This window comes from Tursiops truncatus, chromosome 12, assembly GCF_011762595.2.
Source record: "Tursiops truncatus isolate mTurTru1 chromosome 12, mTurTru1.mat.Y, whole genome shotgun sequence".
Lineage (NCBI taxonomy): Eukaryota > Metazoa > Chordata > Mammalia > Artiodactyla > Delphinidae > Tursiops > Tursiops truncatus.
This window is the reverse complement of record NC_047045.1, coordinates 62,597,962-62,623,881: the sequence shown is the minus strand read 5'-3', so window position 1 is coordinate 62,623,881 and position 25,920 is coordinate 62,597,962. Positions and strand designations below refer to the sequence as shown.

General features: G+C 41.3%; 1 protein-coding gene across 6 annotated transcripts in view; it reads left to right on the top strand.

The window, feature by feature from the left end:
• Positions 1 to 25,920, top strand: part of MAP7 (microtubule associated protein 7) — a 162,018-nt gene that overhangs the window by 83,184 nt on the left and 52,914 nt on the right. For all 6 annotated transcript variants that reach the window (XM_019951644.3, XM_019951641.3, XM_019951643.3 and 3 more), the window contains exons 2-3: positions 18,362 to 18,463; positions 25,682 to 25,759. In XM_019951644.3, the coding sequence (XP_019807203.1) occupies positions 18,362 to 18,463; positions 25,682 to 25,759 (180 nt within the window). The remainder of the gene's footprint in view (positions 1 to 18,361; positions 18,464 to 25,681; positions 25,760 to 25,920) is intronic.

Here is a 25,920-nt window from a genome sequence, read left to right as displayed (position 1 = left end):
AGGTTTCCTCCACATCCTCGGATTCAACCAACCACGGACAGTGTAGTACTATAGTGTTTACTTTGGGGAAAAATAGACATATAAGTGGACCCGCACAGTTCAGACCCATGTTGTTCAAGGCTCAACTGTATAGAGGGTTTGAGAGCAGCTGCATTTCATTTTGAAAAGTGAAAAGGAAAAAAAAAAATGACAATGGACTTGTTACTTTTATTTCTGGAAAATAGCAGCTGCACGGCCCTGAGGCTCCTGAATGCATCCCGAAGATCTTATGCGTCCTCCACGTGGGTTTAGGTATTAACTGATCAACAGTGCGGTTGAACATAAAATTAACTTCTCACTTGGATGAAATACAAATTAGTACAATTTAAGACTGAGCTATGTGTATCAGCTGTACTCTATAGCCTGAATTTGGGCAGAGAAAGGGGTTGAAACATTTATCTTGCAGCTACTGTCAGATTGCTATGAGAATTGTTTATTGTTCTCGCCATTTTATACCTTTTAATTAAGCTAGGGATGGGGAGAGCAAGAGCTAAGAAAGAGAAATATGATTTCATCCCGTGTGGATTTTCCTATCATTTCTCTGAAGGTCTTGCTTCTGTTTCTGTAGTCTTGGAGACCATTTTTTTTCTTTAAAACTAACTGTGGCTTTATTATGAATTCATTAGTACTATGAACTACCAGGAAATAGTAAAACTACTGTGACTTCATGTGTACTTGCCCATGCAGGGCTGAACTTTCACAAAGCAGGTATGCGAATTCTCCTTAGGGTCAAGATAGGTCATCAGAGGGATGAGGCCCTCTTATTGCTGTTTCTCATCATAAAAAAAATAAACAAGAAAAAGCCACTGGCTCTTCTCACGCCCCAGGACCAGGTCTCAGTTATTCTCCAGGTAGTCTAGCAGGTGAGTTTGTCTAACCCTTTTCTCAAAAATCAGCATGGTGACTGAAAACTACACAAATTCTGGAGGCAAACCACGGCAGATCCATACCCGATTCTGACCACTTACTCTTCTCTGCCTCTGTGTTTTCAGTGTAACATGGGGGTGCTCATTGCCTACCTTACGCAGTACCTATAGGAACTAGATGTGATGGATGTAAAGTCTCTAGCACAGTGCTTATTACATCAGATGCCGCTTGATAAATGGCTCTCACAGTTGTTGCTTTTGTTACTGTTACTAATGTATTTTTTTTCCCCTCTTCTGTGGTTGTGCTATCTTATTTAACTTTTTAGAGCTTGGTTTTTATAATGAACAGTCTGTGTTTCTCCCTTTTTACATTGAGTGTTTTCAGTGTTTTCTCATTTGTTAGCTTCGCCTCAGGCTACTTTTCTTTCCCTATTGAGTTAATCCGATACCAGATAAGAGACCAGAAGCCTGCTGGGGAGAGTGGAATGAGCAGAAGCAGCACATACTCAACTGGACGTTTCTAATTAGAATTTGAAGCATGGTTTTAAGTAATCTAAAAAGGTTTATAATAATCTAAAACCTAGATGTGAAGATTTATAATCAACATTTTGGACATTGCATACTATTAGGATAGTTTTTCTAGCTTTTATACTCAGCTTAAGCTTTTTCTTAAAGTCAAGTTTTATAAAAGGGCTAAGATTTTTTTTTCCTAGTGAAAGGAGAATCAACAAACTTTTAAAGCTGGTTTAAAATAATCTCCAGATCAATGAAAATGAAAATGTGTTGCCATTTGTGTGTTCATTTTAGGCTCCTATGAAATGACTAAATTCTGTCTCTGTCCCTAAAACTTTAGATGAAACTGTCATTCTTAAATGCAAATTTAGCTAAATGACCTCAGATTGATGTAAGTCAGACCAGTGTCAGTATTTGTGTAACCCCAGCAAAGGCAGCAGCTATATCAATTGCTCTAAGTAGCAGTGAGTTTTAGGGAACTGCTCACAGAGATGGTGCTGGCTTTCCTCCAGGGTGGAGTGATGTGTCCGCAAACAGAAGTCTTAGGAGCAAAGCTATTTGGCTTCTGGGCATCTCTGTGGAGTGAGCCAAGGGCTCTGAGGATGGAGGTAGGGAAGTCCACCCTCTGTCAACACTGGGAGAGTGCTGAGATGCTCTCTCTGGTACAGGCTTCTCATGGGTGGGTGCCAGACCTTATCCAGTTCAATTACCAAGGAGTCCGAGGGGGACTATTGGGCTCTCATCATGGGGAGTCTCGCTCAGACTGGAAGCAGCCACACCTCCAACATAGCCCATACTGCTTGGAAGTCAGTGGAGGAGGAAGGAAAGGGACAAGGAGGCAGTTCTCTGCTGAAACTGAAGATAATAGAATGTACCTTCCATAGTATTTCTGCCATAGGAAATAGTGTTTCTGACAGCGATGTATGTCATTGTAAAACATTTTTCTTTGTTACAGAGATGTTGCTCTACCAGATACACAAGTAGAATTTCAGGCAGTCAAGAGGTCTCAGAAGTTCACCTGTTTAACCCATTTAACTCACCTAGTCGTAGCCCAGCACAGGGTGCATACACATGGAGGATTTAAAAATCAGCCTAGGTGATGAAGATGAAACATAATGATGTCATTTGTATTTATTCCTACCTCCACGTATGGTGGAGTTATACCATCATGTCATCAATGCCTGCATTGCCGAGGCTGATGTATTGTTATAGAGGATAGATACAGCAAAAATTGTATGTGACTGGTTACTCAGTGTAAAGACTTAGATGCTCATTTTTAATGTGATCACACATTAATTTGATCATTCTGAAGGCCAACGTCCACATATGATTTTTATAAATTTATTTATTTGTTTTTGTTTTTGGCTGTGTTGGGTCTTCATTGCTGCATGCAGGCTTTCTCTAGTTGCGGCGAGTGGGAGCTACTCTTCGTTGCGATGTGTGGGCTTCTCATTGTCACGGCTTCTCTTGTTGCAGAGCAGGGGCTCTAGGCATACAGGCTTCAGTAGTTGTGGCATGTGGGCTCAGTGGTTTGGCTTGTGGGCTCTAGAGCGCAGCCTCAGTAGTTGTGGTGCACGGGTTTAGTTGCCCCGCGGCATGTGGAATCTTCCTGGACCAGGGCTCGAACCCGCACTGGCAGGCGGACTCTCAACCACTGTGCCACCAGGGAAGCCCCACATATGACTTCAATGTGATTTTTTTTAATGATTAAGATGCTCTAAAATCAGTCTGGTGAGTTAGAGAAGGTAAGTGTTTCCTTGTATGAAAACAACTCCCACTGAGATGGGCGTCAGCCATACTCATCTTTCCCGTTCCTGCTTTGAGGTGGAGTAAATGCTTATCCATGGTGTTTTGAGATGATGAAAAAGTTTATCTTTTAGACACATGAAAAATGGAGTTTTTGTCAGGCATTAGTAATTGCCATACTTTTGCCACAGAATATTTGTTTACAAAGTCAAGTTCAGCCCTGCCTGCCCGAAAAATCTTGCCTAAAGAAAACTGAATAGCATATCCAGAGGTAATGAATTGAGGAAAATATGAATGACTGTTTCAGACATTTAAAAAACTGAAATGGCTAATTACACTTATTAAGTGAACTTCCTTTCTCAACTAGTCCTAAAATACGATCACCTATGACCTTTGCTTTATACATATTTGCTAGACTTCTGTAGTGTCTTAAAAAAAAGGTAGCAATTCCTGATGATATATGGGTTGTGTTCCAGAGTTTATTTATGAATCGGCTGTTTGAAAGCTGGAACACATTCACGTTATAAAAATATTCCATGTGCAACTGATAACCCACAAAAGACTATTTAACCTATTATCTAGTAATGTTATCATAGAATCTCTATGAAAAAAAAAACTCAGTTATACATTCAACACTTTCTAAACATCTATTCTAATAGTACAATGATCTACCCTTACATTGCTCATATTCTGTTTTGAAAGCTGATTTTCTCCCTCTCCCAGTCCCTTCTCCCTGCCCTGTCGTCACCCATCCATAATTGCTCTCCTTCCTTAGCCTACATGAAGGCTAAACAGCCTCTCCCTACCTCGCTATTTACAGAAAGCACACACCCTTTTGAAAATTTTCCAAGCGTTTTCACTGCTATAAAACAAAGGAGGTAGAATAACAAGTGTTTGCAGAAGTCTTGAGCTTGTGCTTCATTTGTATAAACCACAAAGAAATCATGGTTCTCTGTCCCTCCTAGATTTTCCCTGGCACATCTAGGCAAAGTGGCAGGTTTGAGGGGGCACTCCAAGACTGCACTGAGATTTATTCACACCTCACTAGAAAGCTCAGATATTTCTTTAAATATTTTCCTTTCTGACAGTGATTCCACTGGAATTCTGAAAACAGAGCTGGTGGTCTAGAAGCAGGTTCTTGGTTAAAGAACAGGGTGGGGAGACATTCAAGTCCGGTGGCTGGTGACCAATGACCAGTACCGAGGCCAGTCTTCCGTGGAATGGAAGGGGAGCAGCCTGGCTAACGGCAGCTCCATTCCTCCCCACCTCCACTTGGTAACTGTTGAGTTTTTCCCTTTCTTCTAGGAGGAGCTATCTATACAGATTTACCCTCCTCCTGGCTTCTCCAGCTACCCTAGCTCCCAACTCCCAGATGGAGGTTGTCAAGTAAGAAATGGCCTCATAAGATGCATTCCAAAGGCACTTCGAAGAAAGGAGTCAGTTTATCAGCTTAGTTTTGGCTTAGCTCTTCGTGACCCCGAAAGACCTTAAAGCTTAGGCAGATTTAGAACTTGTAATTGGATTCTCTTGTTTGAAATGGATGGTCGCATCCTTCAAATGAACATATGTATGGGAAAACAAGCATATAAGTTGCAGCCTGTAAACCGAATAGTCATCAGTGTCCTGTAAAGAGTCTTTCCGGCCTGATACCGTTTGTCAGGTTGTCACACCGGCCACCCAGTCGCCTTTGTGAGTTGGCAGTCCTCTGTAAAAGGCCTGTTTCTTTTCAGATTTGGATCCTTTCCTTTCGTTTTTGTTCTCGCTCGTTACTACTTTTAGGTATTGGATAGGTTCCAAAATTTGAGATCCTCTATTTGGGGATGTTTTGAGTGTTGCAAAGAAATTGAACAGATAGAATGCCGTGTCTAGTAGAAAGATAATAAAGAGAGCAGAACACCATGTTCTGAGTCTCACTTTTTCTTTCCTGCAGAAGATTGAAGGGATGCTTTGCGATTCAAGTCCCTTTCCTTGGTCTGATACTGAGTCTGGTCATTTGCTCTAAGCATACCAAGGTCTTAGGTTAGTCACATTTTTTGCACTCCAGGATGATAGTCTTAATTACCTAATAGAGTCGAATGTATTTTCACATCACAAGCCACATACCCCTGAAAGTCACTAGCAGGGTGAGTCCGAGTACAGCATCTGTGCAGAGCTCCCAAGGTGGGAGTCAGTGCTGTGTCACTGCAGGTGTCGTCAGCCTTCTGCTCTTCTCAGCAGTTCCCCGTTTAACAGCCTATGATTCTGGCTTTGAAGTGGGCACAGAAGTGGCCAGGAAGTATTCTTCTACTTTTGCTGCACTGCTACGTTTCCTATGCGGAGAAAGTGCCAGAGAAGCAGTTCGATTCCAGCCCAGCCTGCAGTGTCTCCCATCAGAGCTGGCAGAAGCCACAGCTTGAACCAATACAGATTTGGCTTGCAAACCTGAGAGGGGAAGTGGTGGATGTACCCACATGGAGCAAACCTAGTTGGTAAGCTTCTGATTGAGACCGAACACTGTGGCTCCTGGCAGATCCCATTCCTGCCTTTGTTGGCTTTCCTCTGTCTCCCAGGAAAGTAAAGTCGTCTTGGAGCTTTGATAGTCCTCTTCCTTGAGAGTGGTTGCCTTCTCAGTAGAGTCCAGGCTGACAGAAGCAGAGAGACCTAAACTGCAAGAGATGAATACACCGACTCTGGGGCAAGGGATCAAGTGCTGGTGTTGAATATAAATTATACTCAGGGCTGTGTTCTCACACAGCAATGAAGATGCAGAGAACTTGAAGTTACAGAAAAAGTGAGATAGGGGATTACTGATATTTGATTACTGTAGGCATGTATTGGAAATGACGAAATGCAGTGCAATTAAAGAGTGAACTTGAGGGACTTCCCTGGCGGTCCAGTGGGTAAGACTCCGCGCTTCCAATGCAGGGGGCCCGGGTTCGATCCCTGGTCAGGGAGCTAGATCCTGCATGCATACCACAACTAAGGAGTCTGCATGCCACAACTAAACATCCCTCATGCCACAGCTAAGACCCGGCACAGCCTGCCCAAATAAATAAATAAATCTGTCTACCAAATGAGAAAAGAAAGGAACAGAAGAGCAAGTATCCTGATGCTTTGAATAAGTTGAATGCAAATATATATGCGCATACGTTTTTGGAAGGGGCTTTTACTTCTTAATTTACAGCTTTATGTACTATTTGAATTTTCTAACCATATGATAGACATTTCTTTTTTAGATAAAAAGAATAAATGGGTTATTCAGGTGAGGGGATTATGGACCTTTCAAAGTTTTATCTTCATAGTCTTTGTATAATATAGAAAAGCTAATGTTATTTTTAAAAATAAATCAATTGAAATTTTTATTTTTATTTCTTGTTATAGGCAAGTGTACAATTAATACCTACTCTGATACCTTCTCTCTCAGCAATTCTATAAATGTAATTTAGTCCTGTAGCCAAACTGTGAGTGCTTCTGTGCAGTTAATAAGCAGTTGTATATAGGGCCTTAGGATACTAGATAATTGGAAAAAAGGAGAATTGTGGCTAAGAAATTATCAAGAGCTATTCTAGATGACCAGGTTTGCTCTGGGAGAACCCTTTACATTCTTTTCAGAAATCTACTGGCTTCTAAATTGTTTGAATTCCTGTGGAATGGATTTCTATCACAAATGATGTTATTAAAACCCTGATCTGGGGGCTTCCCTGGTGGCGCAGTGGTTAAGAATCCTGCCAATGCAGGGGACACAGGTTCGAGCCCTCGTCCGGGAAATCCCACATGCCGCAGAGCAACTAAGCCCGTGCGCCACAGCTACAGAGCCTGCACTCTAGAGCCTGTGAGCCACAACTACTGAAGCCCGCGTGCCTAGAGCCCGTGCTCCACAACAAGGGAAGCCACGGCAATGAGAAGCCCGCGCACCGCAACGAAGAGTAGCCCCCCTCGCTGCAACTAAAGAAAGCCCACGTGCAGCAAGGAAGACCCAATGCAGCCAAAAATAAATAAATAAATAAATTTATTTTAAAAAACCAAGCAAAATCCTGATCTGGCATCTTTTGCTCTTTTTTTTTCCTGCTAATTTTGCTCCTCCTGCTGTTTTTCAAATCTAAATGCGGATCTGCTTTAATATAATGAAGCAGCCCCTGTTTTGCTTTCTGACTCCTGGAAGAAATTGGAGTAAGTTATGATGTACCAAATGAAGGCGGTGCTGAAATCCAAAGTGCGTCCAGACTCCCCAGTGTCGAGCCTGCTTGTGAATGCCTTGAATGAAAAGCCATTCTCTAAGACACACATATGAGATTTTTTTTTTTTTTTTTTTTTTTTTTTGTGGTACGCGGGCCTCTCACTGTTGTGGCCTCTCCCGTTGCGGAGCACAGGCTCCGGACGCGCAGGCTCAGCGGCCATGGCTCACGGGCCCAGCCGCTCCGCGGCATGTGGGATCTTCCCGGACCGGGGCACGAACCCGTGTCCCCTGCATCGGCAGGCGGACTCTCAACCACTGCACCACCAGGGAAGCCCCATATGAGATATTTTTATCGTCTGACCACCACCTAGTTTTGTGTGCCTTGTTTTCATTTCTGGTTCATCACTGCCCTTTGTAGCATTTTATTATCCCCCATTCCCCCACCTAAATTAAATCCTCTGCTTCTTCTGAATCTCACCCACCTTCAGAGCTCTTTTGGAGCATCCCCTCAGCCCTCAGTGATGTCTGACTGGGTTGGGAGAGGTGATTGTTGGGGAATAGAGGGAGCGGAAGCTAGCAGGGTGGGCTGGGGCCAAAGTTTGGAAGATATTTGGAAGCTAAGACACTTGGACTTCATTCTGTAGTTAGTGAGAACTCTGTTAGCTTAGGGATTGCTTTTAATGGTGACTGCAGAATCCAGAAAAAAAAAGTGATTTAAACAAATTAGGAAATTTTTTTTTTTTTACCTACATCAAACATGGAAGTGAACCGTTGCTAGTACTTGTTCAGCAGCTTCAAAATGGCAGGGCCAGATCTCAATTATTCCCATAGCCTCTCCCTCGTGATTGCCTCCTGGTTACAAGGCAGAAGCTCTACCCTGAACATCACATCCAGGTTCAAGGCAGGAGGAAAAGGAGCGGGAAGGAACAAACCCACCTGTGTCTGCTTCTCCTCTGAGGAGCATTCCCACAAACCCCACCAGCAACTTCAGTTTTCAACGTTTTGGCCAGAACTGTGCGTTGTGGCTAACTGGGGTTCTGTTAGAAAAGAAGCATCAGAGAATAGATATTTATTGGGCAACCAGCATGGATTGACCCAGAACCTTCCCTATGCAAGTTTGCAGTATGAATTTCCAACCGAGAAATATTGCATCAACCATTCCCTCCACCCCCCCACTTTTTTTTTTTTTTTACTATAAAGCACAGTTTTTGCCTCGCCTCTCATGAGATTATCAGTATTTTGACCTTTTGGAAATAAACATTCAAAACTCATGTACGGGACTTCCCTGGTGGCGCAGTGGTTGAGAGTCTGCCTGCCGATGAAGGGGACATGGGTTTGTGCCCCGATCCGGGAGGATCCCACATGCCGCGGAGTGGCTGGGCCCATGAGCCATGGCCGCTGAGCCTGTGCTCCGCAACGGGAGAGGCCACAACAGTGAGAGGCCCGCGTACCGCAAAAAAACAAAACAAACAAACAAAAAAAACCTCATGTACGATAGAATGAAATCAAATGCTAAGTAGTGCAGGGAAGCCTTGGAGTGTAGTAAAAGAAAGAAATATGTTGGAGATACGAATAGCTAGAAAAGATTTCATGAGGAGACTTGAACTGGACTACGAAAAATGGCCTGGATTCTGTATGACACTATCATGGTGCATACGTGACATTATACATTTGTCCAAACCCAAAACACCACCAAACGTGAACACAAACGTGAACTATGGACTTTGGGTGATAATGATGTGTCGGTGTAGCTTCATCGAGGGAAGCAAATGTATCACTCAGTGCAGGATGTTGTTGGTGGGAGTGTGCATGTGTGGAGGCAGAGGGTACATGGGAACTCTCTCTACTTTCTGCTTAATTTTGCTGTAAACCTAAAACTCAGAAATAAAGGCTATTTTTCTTTAAAAAAAGAAAAAAGATGGATTGGATTTAAATAGTTGGAGAGACGGTAAGGCTGATGTTCCAAGGAGAGAAGAAAAACAAATAAGGTCACAGATATAGAAATGACTGCAGCATAAGACAGCATGGTGAAACTGGGTTGGCCCATCGTCTTAACCTTTAAGCTAAATGTTCAATAATTACCTGAAATGAATTGGAATAAACTTAATCTTTCATTATTTACCACTCATTCCTACTGAGTTTTTCAGCGTTAACATAAGAAAATTTAAAGTTAAGTATTTTGCTGTTTTCTGCCGAGGAGGAGGGAGTAATGATTCATCTTCTGCAACCATGTGTATATGTGAAGCACAGATTAAACTCATTCAGTCAGCTAATACTCAAAGGATTGAAATTACTTTCATGTTTCTTTGCAAAACTAAGTCCACTGCTTATTTGGGATTCTTTCTGAGAACTGTACATTTACTACCTTGATAATTATATTTTGCATTTAAGTACAAAATCTTTTCTGTTTTGTGGCCAAAACTCATGTTGTAAAACACTAGCATTAGCCATTTTAGTTTTCTTTCAAGTTGTAATCCTGTTAAAAGTAAAAACTTCTTTCAGTTGGTTACTTTAATTAAGGCGAGGATAATAAAGTTGAGTTCTAATTATTTTTCTTTCCCAAGTTATTTAAACAGTTGCTTTTAATTACACATTGAATTTAATTGAATTCTATTAAATTGAATCTAATTGGGTCTAATTGATAAACTCCCTACCCAGCTGTTGAAATTTAGACAATGAACTACAACCTGTAATTTACCGTTTCTCAGTGAGACTGGAAAACAATATGGTTGGGGTTTTCACCTCTTTTCTCTACTTTGACCTGGACTTTGCTCCATCATAAACATTATTCATATTATGGGGCAGAGATCATTTGTGTAGCAGCTTGCCTTGTGACTGGTGATAAATCGCCAGGAACGTACGTCACCCATGGGGATGAAAAGGCTTTCGCCTTTTAATCTGGTTTATATTAATACAGGAGAAAAATACAGCATTTTCTATTCTCTTTATAGTGTTGCCATCTGGCTGGAGGAAGGCTTTTGTTTATTTTTTGTTTGCTTTTAAATAAAAGCCTTTTGGGTTGAATGTAAAGCGTGTAGTGTTTACTCCTGTCAGCTAAATGTATCAGAAGGACTTTGTAACACGAATCAAGAAGCTGCTTTTGGTGGTAAACAAAAGACCTTAAGAATTAATTCCCAGTTGTTTCCACAAAATATATGGAACATGTGCTTTTCTGAAATGCTTTTCTTCATTTCAGCTAAGGTGGACCTTTTTTTGGCTTTTTAACAAACAGATTATCAAAAGAAATTAAGTTGCTTTGGATAAAAAATTTGGGGTTCACAAACCCCTCAAAGGTGAAATGCCTGTTTTGTAGCCTGTCTGATGTTTCCAGCCAAAGGCTATACTGGTCTCATGCTTTATCCCATGCAGTATACGCAGTGTTCTGTATTTGGAGACTGACCCTGGAATTCCCCAGATACTCACTGTAAGTGATACTGGGCAAACCTTTCTAACATGTGGCTGCCAAAACAGTCATTTGATTTTGAGTCTTGCCTGACATAATGTCAAAACCATCCAAAGATGACACTAACTAGCTTTTGTTTTCTGACGTGGAGTGATGTGACTGTGAGCTGACAATTCTTTTGGTCATCTTTTCGCTGCAGTCTCAGCAGCCGTCAAAAAACGGGCGATTCCCGTGGCCCCGTGTCTCCACGGACCCATCTCGTGGGTCTAATGCACATGTCTGTGTCCTCTCCCTCGTCGCTCACCTTGGAGCATCTGCGTTCTCACCCCTGTGCACTGGTTTGCACACCCAACTTCCCATGGGGCCGGCTCGCGTCTGCCCCTCCCCCTGACACACGAGGTCTCCCGGCTCCACAGCCTCTTCTGCTCACAGGAGCCCTGAGCCCGTCATGCGTGGTGCCCACCCGTCCAGCTCACATCTCTTGTGTATACCTCCACGGGAGCATTGGGCCTCCCGGGTCCACTGTCACCTGTGCCCCTCGTGTCTTCCGGTCACACATGTGTCCGTGGTTCTCCCCTGTGTAAATATCATGCCCCCACCCCCGTGACCCTTGGGCACTGACCCGCGTGTGTTGCTGGTGAGCACACCCAGGACCATGTTCTCACGGCGCCTGTACCCTGCCCTGCCCTGCCTCTCGGAGGGACGGCTGGGGAGGGGGCCGGCTGCCCCATTACCAGAATGTACAGCTCGTAGATTTTTTTTTTTTTTTTTCTTTGCGGTACGCAGGCCTCTCACTGTTGTGGCCTCTCCCGTTGCGGAGCACAGGCTCCGGACGCGCAGGCTCAGTGGCCATGGCTCACGGGCCCAGCCGCTCCGCGGCATGTGGGATCTTCCCGGACCGGGGCACGAACCCGTGTCCCCTGCATCGGCAGGCGGACTCTCAACCACTGTGCCACCAGGGAAGCCCAGCTCGTAGATTTTTAACGGGCCTTTTTCACTTAGAAGCTGCACATTATGGAACATTAAACAGTTTGTCATAGAAAAAAAAAAGGGCGAATGTGTACTTTTCTTTTTACTTACCTTGTCATTAATACGTTTTATTCCTGGACTTTTGCCACAATTTGTTTGGGCTACATCATCTACCCTCTCTTCCTCTCTCCTTTCCTTCTTCAGGCATTTATTCAGTGTCACCTGTATGCCAGATAGTGGGCTAAACACTAAAGGTACAGGGGCTATAAAGATGAAGGCACCATCCCTGCCCTCAAGTTCCTCTGTCTGGTAGAACTTATCACAGTTCTGCACCTGGCTAAGTATCAAAGACGAAGTTGATAGATGACAAACTGTTAATAAACAGCTACATGTATCTGTTTCATTCTTCATGCCTTATTGTTCTGAAGATGAGTGATGTTTCTGGTGAATTCTGTTCCCATACATCACATAACTAGGCACAGTGTTGGATTATATTTGGAAAATCAGTGTCTTTGCATTGGGTTTGTATTGTCTCCATATTGGACAAATTTCTTTGCTTTTTGGCTGAATATCGTTTTCCATCACTGTCATAATTTGTTTTTCATTATGAAGAAATGAAGTTATCAGAAAGTGACTTTCAGTCACTCTTCGTTGTTGCTGGATGAGCAACACTGGGTCTTACAAGCCTCTAATGTAGTCTAGTGAATAAATGTGAAGAAAACTGAAGTGAAGTGGGAAATTAAACCTAGGTTTGTCTCATGCTGACTCCCATGGGCTTTGATTATTCCTATACAACTTCACATACAATTATGAGGAATTTAAACTGAAAAGCTCTCCATCATGTGGGTTAATCAGAAAAGTCATTAGAAGTTACGAGATTGCATTATGTCCTTCTTATCCTGATGCAACTTTCATAAATAATATTGGATAAAACATTTAATAGCTATGACTTAAATGCTACAATACTCCTGGCAGCTATATTAGAATAAATTTTAACTGTCAAGCAAATAAGCAAACAGATCTCATAAAGCAGAACATTTTAGGTGAAACGCTCTGAATTACCTGAGAGTTACTCTGTGATCTTTATATGTTGTGATTTTAAACCAGTACATTCTTCAATTGCCAGAGCAGTATTCTGCGGCCAGATTTTCAAATACGCTATTTATGATTCAGGTTCTGTGATTCACTAAGAAAGGCTCAGGACTCAGCATACAGTCATACTTGTGGCTAAGATTTATCGTAGCAAGAAGACGTAAAGCAAGACAGCGCTTGCAAGGCCTGCAATGTTGACTTTTGTTCTGCGCGGGTAGATTGAAACTATGAGATTGAGACAGATGAAGTTGCAAAATTCAACCATTTTTAACTACAGAAATGACAGTTGTGTGCAGTTCAGCCTCTCGTTCTGTCTTCTGGTTTACTCCCCCAAAGTTATGTGTGTAGCCTGTGGGGCTGGATTCCACAGAGTACGACCCATCATACAGAGCTGGGAATTGAGGGCTAAAGTTTTGCTGTTTCCCAGCCCACATGCCACCCTTTATAATGGTGACAGAAGTACATAATTTTTGTGGAGGTCAAGACTACCTATCATTCAGTGAGTTTAAACTCAGCATTGTCCTTAAGGTCGCAGTCATAAATATCTTACAAGAGTAAGCATTTTACTAAATTAAGCATTTGTTGGACCAGTTATCTTGATCAATTGAGAGAAGACTCTTCAACCGGACCATCCAGCCAAAAATAGAAACAAAGCAGTGGGAACCCCATGACCTTTATGGGAAGACACTGCAATGAATGGTAGAGGATATGGATTACAGAGACACCTTGGTGGCACTTCCGGGAGCTGCAGAATTTTTACTGGATGAAAGCTCCAAGTGTCTGCTGCCTGCATATTTTGTTGCAGAGTGATTTAGAGGCAGAGTCCCAGACCACAAGGGTGCTTCTCTCCATCCTTCCTCTTGTCTTTAATACACTTACATGTGACACTAATGGAATAAAGCTTTCAAGCTAGCAGGAAGAGCAATAAAAGTTTTATAAGGCTAGCAAACACTTATTGAGCGTCATAGTATATGGCTTAGTTTTCTTTTTTGAAAAATGAAAAGAAAAGAGATTCAAATAAATAATACTGGAAAGTCACTTGGGTCATTTTAGAAATGGTATTATTTTAATGGTAAATTTAAAAATAGTGTATGTAATCCTACCTGCTAGTTATCTAGGATTTCCAGATTTTTAAATGTTTAAATCTTAAAACGAATAAATTCCCCCTTTTCATTATGTTCTCAAACAGTGAAATTCCCTGCACTTGGTTTAAAAAAAAAAAAAAAAACACCTCAGAAGATTTTATTTTCCTATTATGATTGAGGGTTCTTTTTTTTCTTTAAGGCTCACACTTACTTAATGTGACGGTAACTTGAAAGGTATTAAATCTCAGAAAACTGTCATCTCTCTAAGCCCCAGAAAGATGGATGATTACCTCTTCCCAAGCCAGGTTGTACCCTGGAAACTGTACCAATAAGTCCCGCAACCTGAGGCCCCCAGGAGGTGCGATTGTACCTGAGCTGAAAACCTCTGAAAGCAGCAGCAGAGCCAGACTCTGCTCCCCAGGAGCACTGTCCCCAGTTTGACACAGGTTTGCTTTCCCTGTTAGCGATGAGCGAGCACAGCCCAGAGGAACTAGAAACCTTGTTTCCCACATTGGTGTAGGAATAGGGAGAGAGCCTAAAATACCTTCCACCATGTATTGAGCCTTGCAGTGGGCCTGGCAGTCTCATTTAATTTTCACAACTCTGAAAGTGTTTTCCTGCACTGCAGATGGGGAAATGAAGGCTGAACGGTTAAGTGATGTGCGGCCGGTTCACAGCTTCTAAGGGGCAGAGCCAGGTCAACGGACTCCAAAGCACACCTTCCCCACAAACTCAAACACACAGCTACACCTCCGAGTGTGGGAGGCCCAGGACCTTGAGGAACGGCGTAAACGCTGAGAGAAGGAGGGCTGAATATTTGCTACACACCTCCTATATGCCAATCCGTGTTCTTAACATCTTTTCAACTAATCCTCCCAACGACCCTGTGAGTTAGGCAGATTCACCCCCGTGTTACCTACTTAGAGAAGTCAAGAAACTTTGAAGGTCACTGAGCTAGTTAGTAGCAGGGCTCACAGCTGAACCCAGGTCTGTTTGAGTTTCTCTTCCCTCTTACCATGATAGAGTGTTAACCAAAATGGTTTTTGGAGAAATAAGGACCATTACATTGGTGGAAAGGAAAGACCAATAGAAAAGCAGAAACATAGCCTGAAAACTTTAGACAAATGTTCAACCTAATGGTTAAAAATTAACAGTATATAATCTTGGGCTAAATAGCCTGACAACTTTTTAAATTACCTTTATTTTACGAAATTTAACCTGTCAGTTTTATATGAACATAACACACTTTAAGATCAATTTTAAATTTGTCTTGTTAAGAATAGGACTCAGGTCTTTTGTGATAGAAATGAATTCCTGAGATCCAAATGATAATAAAGTGGGCAGATAGGGCTTCCTTGGTGGCGCAGTGGTAGAGAGTCTGCCTGCCGATGCAGGGGACACGGATTGGATCCCTGGTCCGGGAAGATCCCACATGCCGCAGAGCGGCTGGGCCTGTGAGCCATGGCTGCTGAGCCTGTGCGTCCAGAGCCTGTGCTCCACAACAGGAGAGGCCACAACAGTGAGAGGCCCGCGTACTGCAAAAAAACAAACAAACAAACAAAAAAGTGGGCAGATAGGTGTTCAACTAGAGTGGATCTGTTAAAAGTCAGATGTAGATAAATTGGAATTCAAGTAACCAGACCTGCAGTTTAATTGAAATGTATATCTTACAGTTGAGTTTCAAGACAAAGCAAATTACAACCAAAAAAAAAAAAAAGCTTTTTATCAGGGATTAATCAAGGATTATTTGGAAAAGTCACTTGCACTGACCATGTGTTTAATCTCCTTCATGGTCTACTGTAACATAATATTTAGCTAGGATTGATGTGTGTTGTCAGGACCTGGGGGCAACTGCAGATATTCAATCACCAGAGACAGATTAAATTATGTCAAATATGCCAAGGCAAGAAAGAAACGAATACATTTGAAATATTTTCTAAACAAATGGTCCTAATTATCTTTCATTTAAGTAAAAATAATAAGTAGAAGATCCCTTAAACAGCTTACTAGTTAAGGCTTTATTTACTATGTGCTGGAGGTGGCTATATAATAAAAAGAAAATAATAAAGGTATTGCAAATCTGTGTGCCCTCCTTTCTGTTAATCATCCTTGTGAGCAGTTTTAAGATTACCTTGCTGAATATGGAAGAATGTTGTTCTATCCATATTGAGCACCAGAGTTCCAATTAAGTCAATTTTTGGTCTTTAGGGGCTACCTCTAAAATTGTGAGACTATAGGCCAATACTAACTAGTATGGACTTTACCTGCCACGTGGTGATGAGTGGCAACTTGTTTTTGGCAAGTAGGATGAGAGTGTGTGTTATAGCAATCAGTGTTTATGTTTGAACCTGTATTGAAAGCCAACAAATTATTTGAAACTGGGCAGTTAAACAGTATTAAACATACTATGTAAGATGCTTTCTACTGTTTAGTCTGTTTAGTTAACTCTTTAGTTAATACTGTATGTAATTGACAGACAGCCATAATTTGCTATATTCTTCATTCAGAGGTAAAAGGTAAATTTAGTAACTTTTTTTTTTTTAGTCCCTCTTAGGTGCCATTTTTAAATTTAGTCTTCCTGAAGCATAACTACTGTCACACCCTTTCAGATTCCAAAACCTTGAACCAGTGAGTCCTGTTTTCTAGTTATTAGCCATTTCCCTCAGCCTAATGGAGGAGATAATAAATATGTAACATGTCAGGGATGAGGGCTACAGACAAAGCAGAGTAAGAAGGAGTGGGCGGGGCTTCCCTGGTGGCGCAGTGGTTGAGAGTCCACCTGCCGATGCAGGGGACACGGGTTCGTGCCCCGGTCCGGGAAGATCCCACATGCCGCGGAGCGGCTGGGCCCGTGAGCCATGGCCGCTGAGCCTGCGCGTCCAGAGCCTGTGCTCCGCAACGGGAGAGGCCACAACAGTGAGAGGCCCGTGTACCGCAAAAAAAAAAAAAAAGAAGGAGTGGGCGGTAATGCGTGATAGAGGTGCTGTTTTAGATAGATCAAGGGGACTCTAATGTCACATTTGAGCAGAGACCCAGTGGAAGTGAAGGGGAGACCCGTGTTGACATCTGGGGGAAGAACATTTCAGGTACATGCAAAGGCTCTGAGATGGACTAAGTCAGTCAGTATGATCTGAGTCAGTATTATCAGAGTAATTAAGGGGGAAAGTGGTGCAAGGTAAAGGCCAAACCATACCTACCTTGTAGGCCATGGACAGACCTTGAATTTTGCTCTGAGTGGGATGGCGGCTGTTAGACCTTGGCACCGAGGAGTGACATGACTTATGATTTAATGGGATCACTCTGGCTGCCGAGATGAGAATAGACTGAAGAGGATCAGTGGTGGGGTCAGGGAGACTGGTTAGGAGGATATTGCAGTCACAGGGAAGAGGAGATCAGAAAGGTAGTGGTAGAGGTGATGTTTTTTAAGGTAGAGCTGTAAGAACTTACTAATGGATCAAATTTGGGGAGTGATTGGAGGAGAGAAATCAAGGATAATTCCAAGGCTCTGGGCCTAATCTACTGGAGGAACGGAGTTGCCTGAATGGATGGGGAAGACTGGGTGGAACAGATTTTAAGGCAGAGGGTAGGAGGCAGGGAATAACAAGGGCTTGGTTTTTGACATGATTTGTGAGAAGTAGCAAAGATACTTTAAATATCTTTTAAAAATATATTCAAGTCATATGTGTGAAGAACAATTTACCTGAAGGACCCTATACTTTATATAACCAGAGAATTGCCTGATATTTCTGCCCTTCGGTCCCTTCCTAGAGTACATTTCCCTTAGTCTCTTGAATAATCTTTGTCATTGAACATTTGCTAGAGGCGTTTCCAAAATCCTAGTAAATTATTTCCCTGTTTCCCTTTTGGTGACCTGCTTGGTTATGTTCTTGGAATTTTTTGGTTCCTAATGCATGACCTTTTTAAGAACAAAGATCAGAGGCTCTAGATCCCAGTCTTATTTCTTCCCAGTTGCTTTATGTATAAACTGGGACAGCCAGGGTGAACAAATCCGTGGACCCTGAACATGCCACCACTGTAGGATTGGTTAGTTGAGCTGAGGCTATTGATTTTTTTTTTTTTTTTTTTTTTTTTTGGGGGTACATGGGCCTCTCACTGTTGTGGCCTCTCCCGTTGCGGAGCACAGGCTCCGGACGCGCAGGCTCAGCGGCCATGGCTCACGGACCCAGCCGCTCCGCGGCATGTGGGATCTTCCGAGACCGGGGCACGAACCCGTGTCCCCTGCATCGGCAGGCGGACTCTCAACCACTGCGCCACCAGGGAAGCCCCTAGGCTATTGATTTTTGAATGTGTTCTTCCCACTGAACAGTGTGCTCCTTGAGGGCAGGGGTTGTTGGCTGCTTAATCTTTATATTCCCTGAATCTAGCCTAGCATTTGATACAAGGGTTAACAGTAAATGTTGAATATGTGAATGTTTCTGAATAAATTTTAAGAAACTAAATATGTCTTTTCTCTTTTGTCTCACTTGTATAGCGCCTGATGGCAACAAAGTGCAAGATAAGAAAACCGCGGCCTCCAACCGGCCTGCTTCTGCTATTTCAGGACAGAATAGCAACCACACAGGAAATAAACCAGGTACTATGCATTGCCTTTGCTGTGGAAAAAGGAAGGTTAACCCAAAGGACTTAGTCATGCTAGAATTTAGGAGAGCTTGGTTTCAGTCCTGCCACCAAAACACACACTCAGACTGACTCGTATGAATATGTCAGAGAACCTCTCACACCTTGATTTTCTCTCTTTAAAATGGAGATTCAAGGCTATGCCCTACTTACCTCTCAGAATCATTTTGACAGTCAGTGAGATGGTGTATGTGAATGCACTGTTTACTGTCAAGCAGTGTGTAAGAGGAAATAATTTTGCCATTCTGCCTGAAATGATAGATATGACACCATTTTCTGTACCTGTATGCCCAGCATTGTTGCATATCTCTTTTGTGACTTTTTCAAAAACCACTTAAGGAAATCATTACACACAGCATAGCTGGTATAGAATGATGTTTTTGTTCTCCATTCCCTGCAATGATTGTACACCTACACAGTAATTTCATCTGATAGCCTGTGATTCATGGTCTATTCCACTCAGTGATACGACGAAGCAAACACTCTGTAAACATAATACAAACAACTGAATAGACCATGCAGTTGCTTCCAGGTATCAACCATTGTGTGGTCCTTGGGGGAGACTAACTTACAGTCTGATGATAAGAGACAGTCAAAGGAAGGTAAAGGCAAATTGAACACCCCATGAGGTTCTTGGAAGCATACTTCTTGCTGCATCCAAGGCCAAAGTCACTCAAGAACAGTGAATCAGTGAGAATAAAGATGGAAATAACGGTACCTAGCCCCATAGAAAACATTCCCTATTGCACCTAGTTTTGTGGGGCTTTTTTTCCCATGTGGAAAAGGTCTTGAACAGAGAAGGTAAATCTAGCTTGCCGTTTAGGAGAGAAATAACCAGTACTACTGCAGGTATTGCATGAGTAACCATTACTGGCAAATGATGTGTAGTTTCAGTGGAGTTTTAATTTGTAGGCAAAGATTTCCCCATTTAGTTAGTTTGCATTTTCATTCATTTATCCATCCATCTATCCACCCAAAGCCCAGCCACCATCTAATGTTTATTGAGTAGTTGCCCTATGACTGGGACTGTGAGAGATACTGTATGGGCAAATCAACAGGGCCCCTGTCCTCATGCAGCTTGTTCTAGTGGACTTCTGTTCCTTATACTCCAGTGAGCATCCTTGTAGAAGTAGAAGCTCTTTAGCCTGAAAATCCCGTTTGTTTTACGATGAGAATTGAACATAGCTAAATGGTTTGTACTGGTTTTCCCTTGTTTTCCCCATCAACCATTGCTTCTAATTCCTACATTCTTTACTGTGCAATTTATACTTTTATATCCCGATAACTTGTTTATTTATCTGGTGCTAGTACTGTATAGGTAGTAGGGAAATATTATTAAAAGACATAATTCCTACCCTCTAGCTGACAGTATGGTGGAGTAAACCAGTATATGAATAAATCATTCTAACACAGTATTTCCATTATCAGAAGAGACATATGCAGAGTGCATAGAAATATAGAGGCCAAAAACATCTTTTCTGCTCCAACTGGCCATCTCTTTATAGAGCCATTTGATTTATGTTGCCAGAGTCAAGTTCAGTGAGGAGACGTTTCATTTCAGATTACATCTGCTTTCTTGTGTATACACATAGCAAAGATACATAGAAGACTCTTATTTTTAAAACCACCATGTTATCTTCCTGAGTATCTCTGAAGGTGACATAAGAGGTTCCAAGTTGGAGTTCCAGGCTTGAGTAAAACCTTTAGATTTTATGGGATATGAGTCACAGGAATGTCTGTCTAAAGCGGTTTTTGTTGATTTTCTTACTGTAGGAACTTAAAAAGAAAAGAAGCACATGCTGTTTTGGGGATATTTTGAGTATTGCCCTAACCAGATGCAAGTATCCTGACAATGAAAAAGGGTCCCTTTTTATCCAGTAAATTTTAGTTAAATTTCTTGCCCTCCTTTACTTTCTGATACTTATGCTCTAGAATATCTCTGATTTAGAAAGCATCTATTCATGTTCAAATTGTTAATATTTTACGTTTAAAACATGTAATGGAAGGTCCTCATGGTGTTTTATAAATATGTGCACACTGTGTCTTGTGTTATCCAAGAGGGAAGGGTACTCTCAGCTGTGAATGCTTGAACCAAGTCCAAAAGAGACACTTTGTAAAGTTACAGAGTCTGTTTATGACTACTGTTAACTGAGGAAGTGCGAGATGCTTCTTCAGAACTCCATCAGCTGCCTCCAAATGGTAAAAGTTTTGTTTGTTCGTTTGTTTTTTAGCAGATGTAAGCTTTTATATATAGAATTTCCTGGATAAACAACAAGGTCCTACTGTATAGCACAGGGAACTACATTCAATATCCTATGATAAACCATCATGAAAAAGAATATTAAAAAAAGTATATACATGTATCAATGAATCACCCTGCAGTACAGCAGAAATTAACACAACACTAAATCAACCACACTTCAACAAAAAAAGTTGTCTGTGTATGACCTAAAATCGAGCCTTGGACTCCACTGTTCCACCCACTTTGGGAAACACCAAGCTTACATTGTTCTCCTTCTGTAACACCCTCCTCCCATGCCATCCACACTTCTTAAAGCAAGTGTGTCTCTGGCGATCCTTCTCAGTTGCCACATCCACTGTGAAGCTTTTCCTGAGAACAAGCTGTGAATCTTCTTCCCATGCATTCCCTCTGTGCTTCGAGCGATTATTTCTTAGAGGACTCATTTCACCTCGTCCTTGATTGTAACCCAAATGGTAAAAGTTTGACCTGATTAGAAGAGAAAATTGCATTTTCTTCATGAACTACTGGGCACGTACCTGAGAAAAGCAGAAACTCCAGTTTATTAAAAATGCCTCTTAATTCCTATCCCTCTACTATTCCCCACCACAAGTCTTTAGAAGAGCCAGTAGAACTTTCTTCTTATAAATAATCAATAAATTTCCCTCATGGAGGAAAACATGACCTGTAATCTTCCAGCTGTTTTCTGATTCTAATGACACTGTAGATGCCATGCTGTGAAAAGGGGGGACAGGATTGAGTTAAAGATGGGATTTTAAGGCCTAACTCTGACACTTAACTGTGCCACCTTCCTTAGTCACATGCATTTATTTCCTTTAGTTTTCTCATTTGGAAAATAGGCACAATAACTCTTCATTGAATGACTAGCTGCTTGACTAACTCATAGGATTATTGTGAAGAATAAACTGATAATATATATGGAAGTCCTTGTAAAAAGCCCTAACAGAAGTAGTTTACTGTATAAACAGTAGTGGTTCAGATAGGAGTCAAGGTCTACTGAGTTCTTGGAAAAAAGCCTTGTCAAAGTGAGTTGATTTTCTTGATCTTTGAGGGTCACTCTTTAGTTCCGATTTTTGCAGAATAGTCCAGGTTTACACACGTCGCCACAGACAGACTCTTATCAGCACGCCCTTTCACTTTTAAAAGTGCCCTCATTTGGGTAGTCCCTCTACTTTGCAATCATCACAGGTAGGAGGTTGGATGCAGAGTGTAGCTGCAAGCTTACCGCCACCGAAATCCTATTTCTCTTAAAACTTCTCCATCTGAGAATAAGTAACTCAGTTCTATTCTAACAACGTTAGATCTGTTGGGAAACAATGTGAAATGTTCGTGATGTCAAATCATTTTCTATACCTTCATTTTGTTCCAGAGAAAAGTGATATGAGGGTAGAAATGAGAGGGAGACAAAAATTACAGAAAATTCACTATTTACTTGGAATTATTCAATTGTATTTTTTCTTTCTGAAATCCTACCTTTAAAGACCATTTTTATCAGTTTTTAGTTATTAAATCTTAAAATTGTAATCGCTAGTATTTACATTTTAAAAAGTCTGTTGTCAACTACAAGATTGGTGTGAGTTTGCCCCAGTAGTGATGCTTAATGGAAGTGTACTGGCTCTGAAAGTTAGCTAAAACTGTTGGCCCATTTGTTTATTCATTCTCTCTCTCTTTTTTTTTTTTGGCCATGCCCTTGGCATGTGGGGTTCTTAGTTCCCTGACCAGGGATTGAACCCATGCCTCCTGCATTGGAAGCACAGAGTCTTAACCACTGGACAGCCAGGGAAGTCCCCTCATTCATTCATTTAATAAGTACTTATCGAATGCCTTCCTTCCTGTCAAATATAGTCCTAGGCAATGGGGAATATAACAATGAACAAAACTGACCAGGCTCTGCTCTTCCCTACCTGCATTCACAGCCATCTTTCATCTGTCACAGGGTGTTTATTAACATTCTAGTATCAAAGTGGCTTTTTATTAATGTGACCAGAAGGGCAGAAACAGAATTCAAACTGAATACCTTTTTCACTCTACAGTATTTTCTATTGCCAGGTCCCCAAACCAACCGAAATTGTCTAGCATATCATAGTCAGTATGCATCTTATACTTTAGAAATGTGTTGCATTTGTTCTCAACTTCCTCAAATCTAATTCTAAATAAATACTGATTGAGATCAGTACTGAAGTGATAAAGGTGGCCAGTGGGAATTATCCGACTCTTAAGCATTGCCCTTATTTATAGTTTTTATTGATATATCTGCATAGAACTGTATACAGCCTGTTGTTGTATACAGTTGTTACCAGACAGGATACAGTTTGTGAAGAGTGTAATTTTCATATGAAATGATAGCATAGAAATCAGAGGTAAACTATGCCCCCTCTTGCATTGCTCTTTTCCAACTATGCATCTAAAAGGCAAGCAAGCATTCCATTGCATAACTGAGTATTGCCTCATGACTGCGGGAACATCAGTTATTGACTTAGAGTTCTCAGGGTTGGTTTGGATAGAAGAAGGTAGGTGAGGATGAGTGTGCGTGTCCCATACGTTGTTATTAAAATCTTCTTTTCAAAATTTTGTGTGAAATTTGGCAAGTACTTGAAAGTAAGCTAGAAATGTCACATACTCCATATTCCATGAACAAAATTTGACTTTATAGACTCTGTTTTACAGACTTTCTATAATGTGCCTATGTGGCTTTTATAAATAAAGTTGATTTTCAAGTTTCATAATAAAATCAAAGTTTTCATGAGGGAGTAAAACCTCATTATTTAAGGACTTCTTTTAAGCAATAAGTAATTGTTGGAAGTCTTTCTTCTAACTTCATTTTGGCTTTTGTTCTCAGATCATTTTTTCTTCAAAATACCATTTTGCTATGGCTGTCACTTCCAAAAACAAATGACAGCAGAACTCCCCTGTCTGTGATCCTTAACAAAGTGCCTGAGGGGAGTCCACGTGCCCCTCTTCTAGTGTCAGAGGAAAACCTTCTGGGACCAGAGGCCACATTTTTCTACATAAAAAATATTTGAGACCTCATAAATGATTAGTAAATCTGGGAAATAATTATCATAATGAGTATGAGCTAGGGAGGGGTTCGTATTATGAATTTTTTGAAAAAGCATACCTTAAAGCAAAGGAAAAGTATAAAATATCATCGCCTGGTCCTGCCCATGATACACACTGCCAGGTTTATGCAGGTCCTAATGTACTTTTAGACAGTTTTTATTTCCCTTAAATGTACAAATTCTGTGACGTTTAAGATGCATTTGGGATGCAAGTCCTTTAAGCCTGTTGATGAAGCTCTGCCAGTTGTCTCTAAAGTATTATTCCAGTAGGTTTCTATTTTTAATAAGAGATCTTAAAATTGTGATGTTAATTAAGTAGCAGGGAAAACAAAGCTGATTTTAAGTGTAATTATCATCATCATTATTATTACTATGCTTTTCCTTTTATTTAGTAACAGGCAGAGTGAGTGTATTCATGTGACCCTCTGCTGGAAACCCCGTGGTGGCATCTCACTCAGAGCATGATCCAGAGTCCTCACCAGGCCCCCAGGTCTCTGGCCCCATCACTTACTGATCTCACTCTGCTCCATTGGCTCACATCTTCATATCGTTTCTTGAACACCTTAGGTACTCGTAACCTCAGGGCCTTTGCACTTGCTTTTCCTCTCTTGGAATATCTGCACAGGTAGCTCCCTTACTTCCATCTGGTTTTTACACATAAAAGCTACCATCACAATTAGACTTCCCTTGGCACCTATCCAAAATGTCAGACCTCCCCTTCCTGCCATTTCACAATCCCCTTGGCTGCTTTGCTATCTCCTTAGCATTTATTGCAGTCTAACATTTTATATATTGCCCCTTTTTTCACTCTCTATATTTTACTTATTTATTCTATAAATTTTCCCTAAGCAAACCCCATTTGGGCAAAGATTTCTGTCGTTTTTGTTAATAGCTCTCTTTTCAGCACATACAACACTGCCTGGTGCACAGTAGCTATTCAGTGTGTTCAGTAAATGAGTGAATTTATTGAGATTTATCAAGTTCTAGGCACTGTGCTAACGCTGTTACAAGCATTATTTTATTTAATCCTTACAATGATGTGAGATAGATAGGTTCTATTTTATCCTCATAGGCAATAAGTGAAAAACCCATGAACCCTATATCATAGCTTAAGGCTTAGAGAGCTGGGTGAGTAATTCGGCCAAATCTCACAGCGAGTGAGTGACAGAACCGGAAGTGATCTCATGCCCGTCTGACTCCAGAGCTGGGCTGTTCACATCTATCTGGTGAACATGTATTTAGTATAATAAATTCACTTAGGAGTCTATGTGTTGTTAAGGAACAGGCTTTTTGAGGCATAAAAACAACAGAGGTTCAGTAGCTTAGGAACACAAAACCTCATATATATTGTTTGACAAATACAAGCCAAAGGCACAGCTATGTTTTACACAAATTTTGGGGGGACTGTGTGTCTTTTTATTTTACTTTATTTTTTTGAGTTTTATTGAGATATAATTGACATACAGCATCAATTAAACTGTGTAAGTTTAAGGTGTACAGCATAATGACTTGACTTATATTGTGAAATGTTTATCCCAATGTGTTTAGTTAACATCCATCATCTTATATGAAAAAAAAAAAAGAAATGGGTTTTTTCCTTGTGATGAGATCTCTTAGAATCTAACCTCTTATGTAATATTTTTAAATAGAAGATAATACTTGGAAATTCTCAGGAAAATTATAATAAAGTGTATCACTGAAAGCATAGTTACATGTACTAATTGTTGTCACGTTACTATACGTAAGATGTAGTAATATTTCATTCATCAGATTTACTGGACAAAAAGATATTTATCAGTGTATATCGTTTCTTAAAATCTGCCCCTCTTCTCATGTTTTTTTTTCTCTTTTTCAGACCCTCCACCCGTGCTGCGCGTTGATGACCGGCAGCGGCTGGCGAGGGAGCGGCGTGAGGAGCGGGAGAAGCAGCTAGGTATCCGCAGCCCTCGCTTGATCTTTCAAGGACACCGTTGTTGAAATGTTACTTTTTTCCCCTCGAGGATGATGGACGAACAGACATCACTCTAATAAGCATGCTTTCTAGGATGCCTTTATGAGTTTTGCAGATGGATTGGGAAACAGAATTTAGTATGT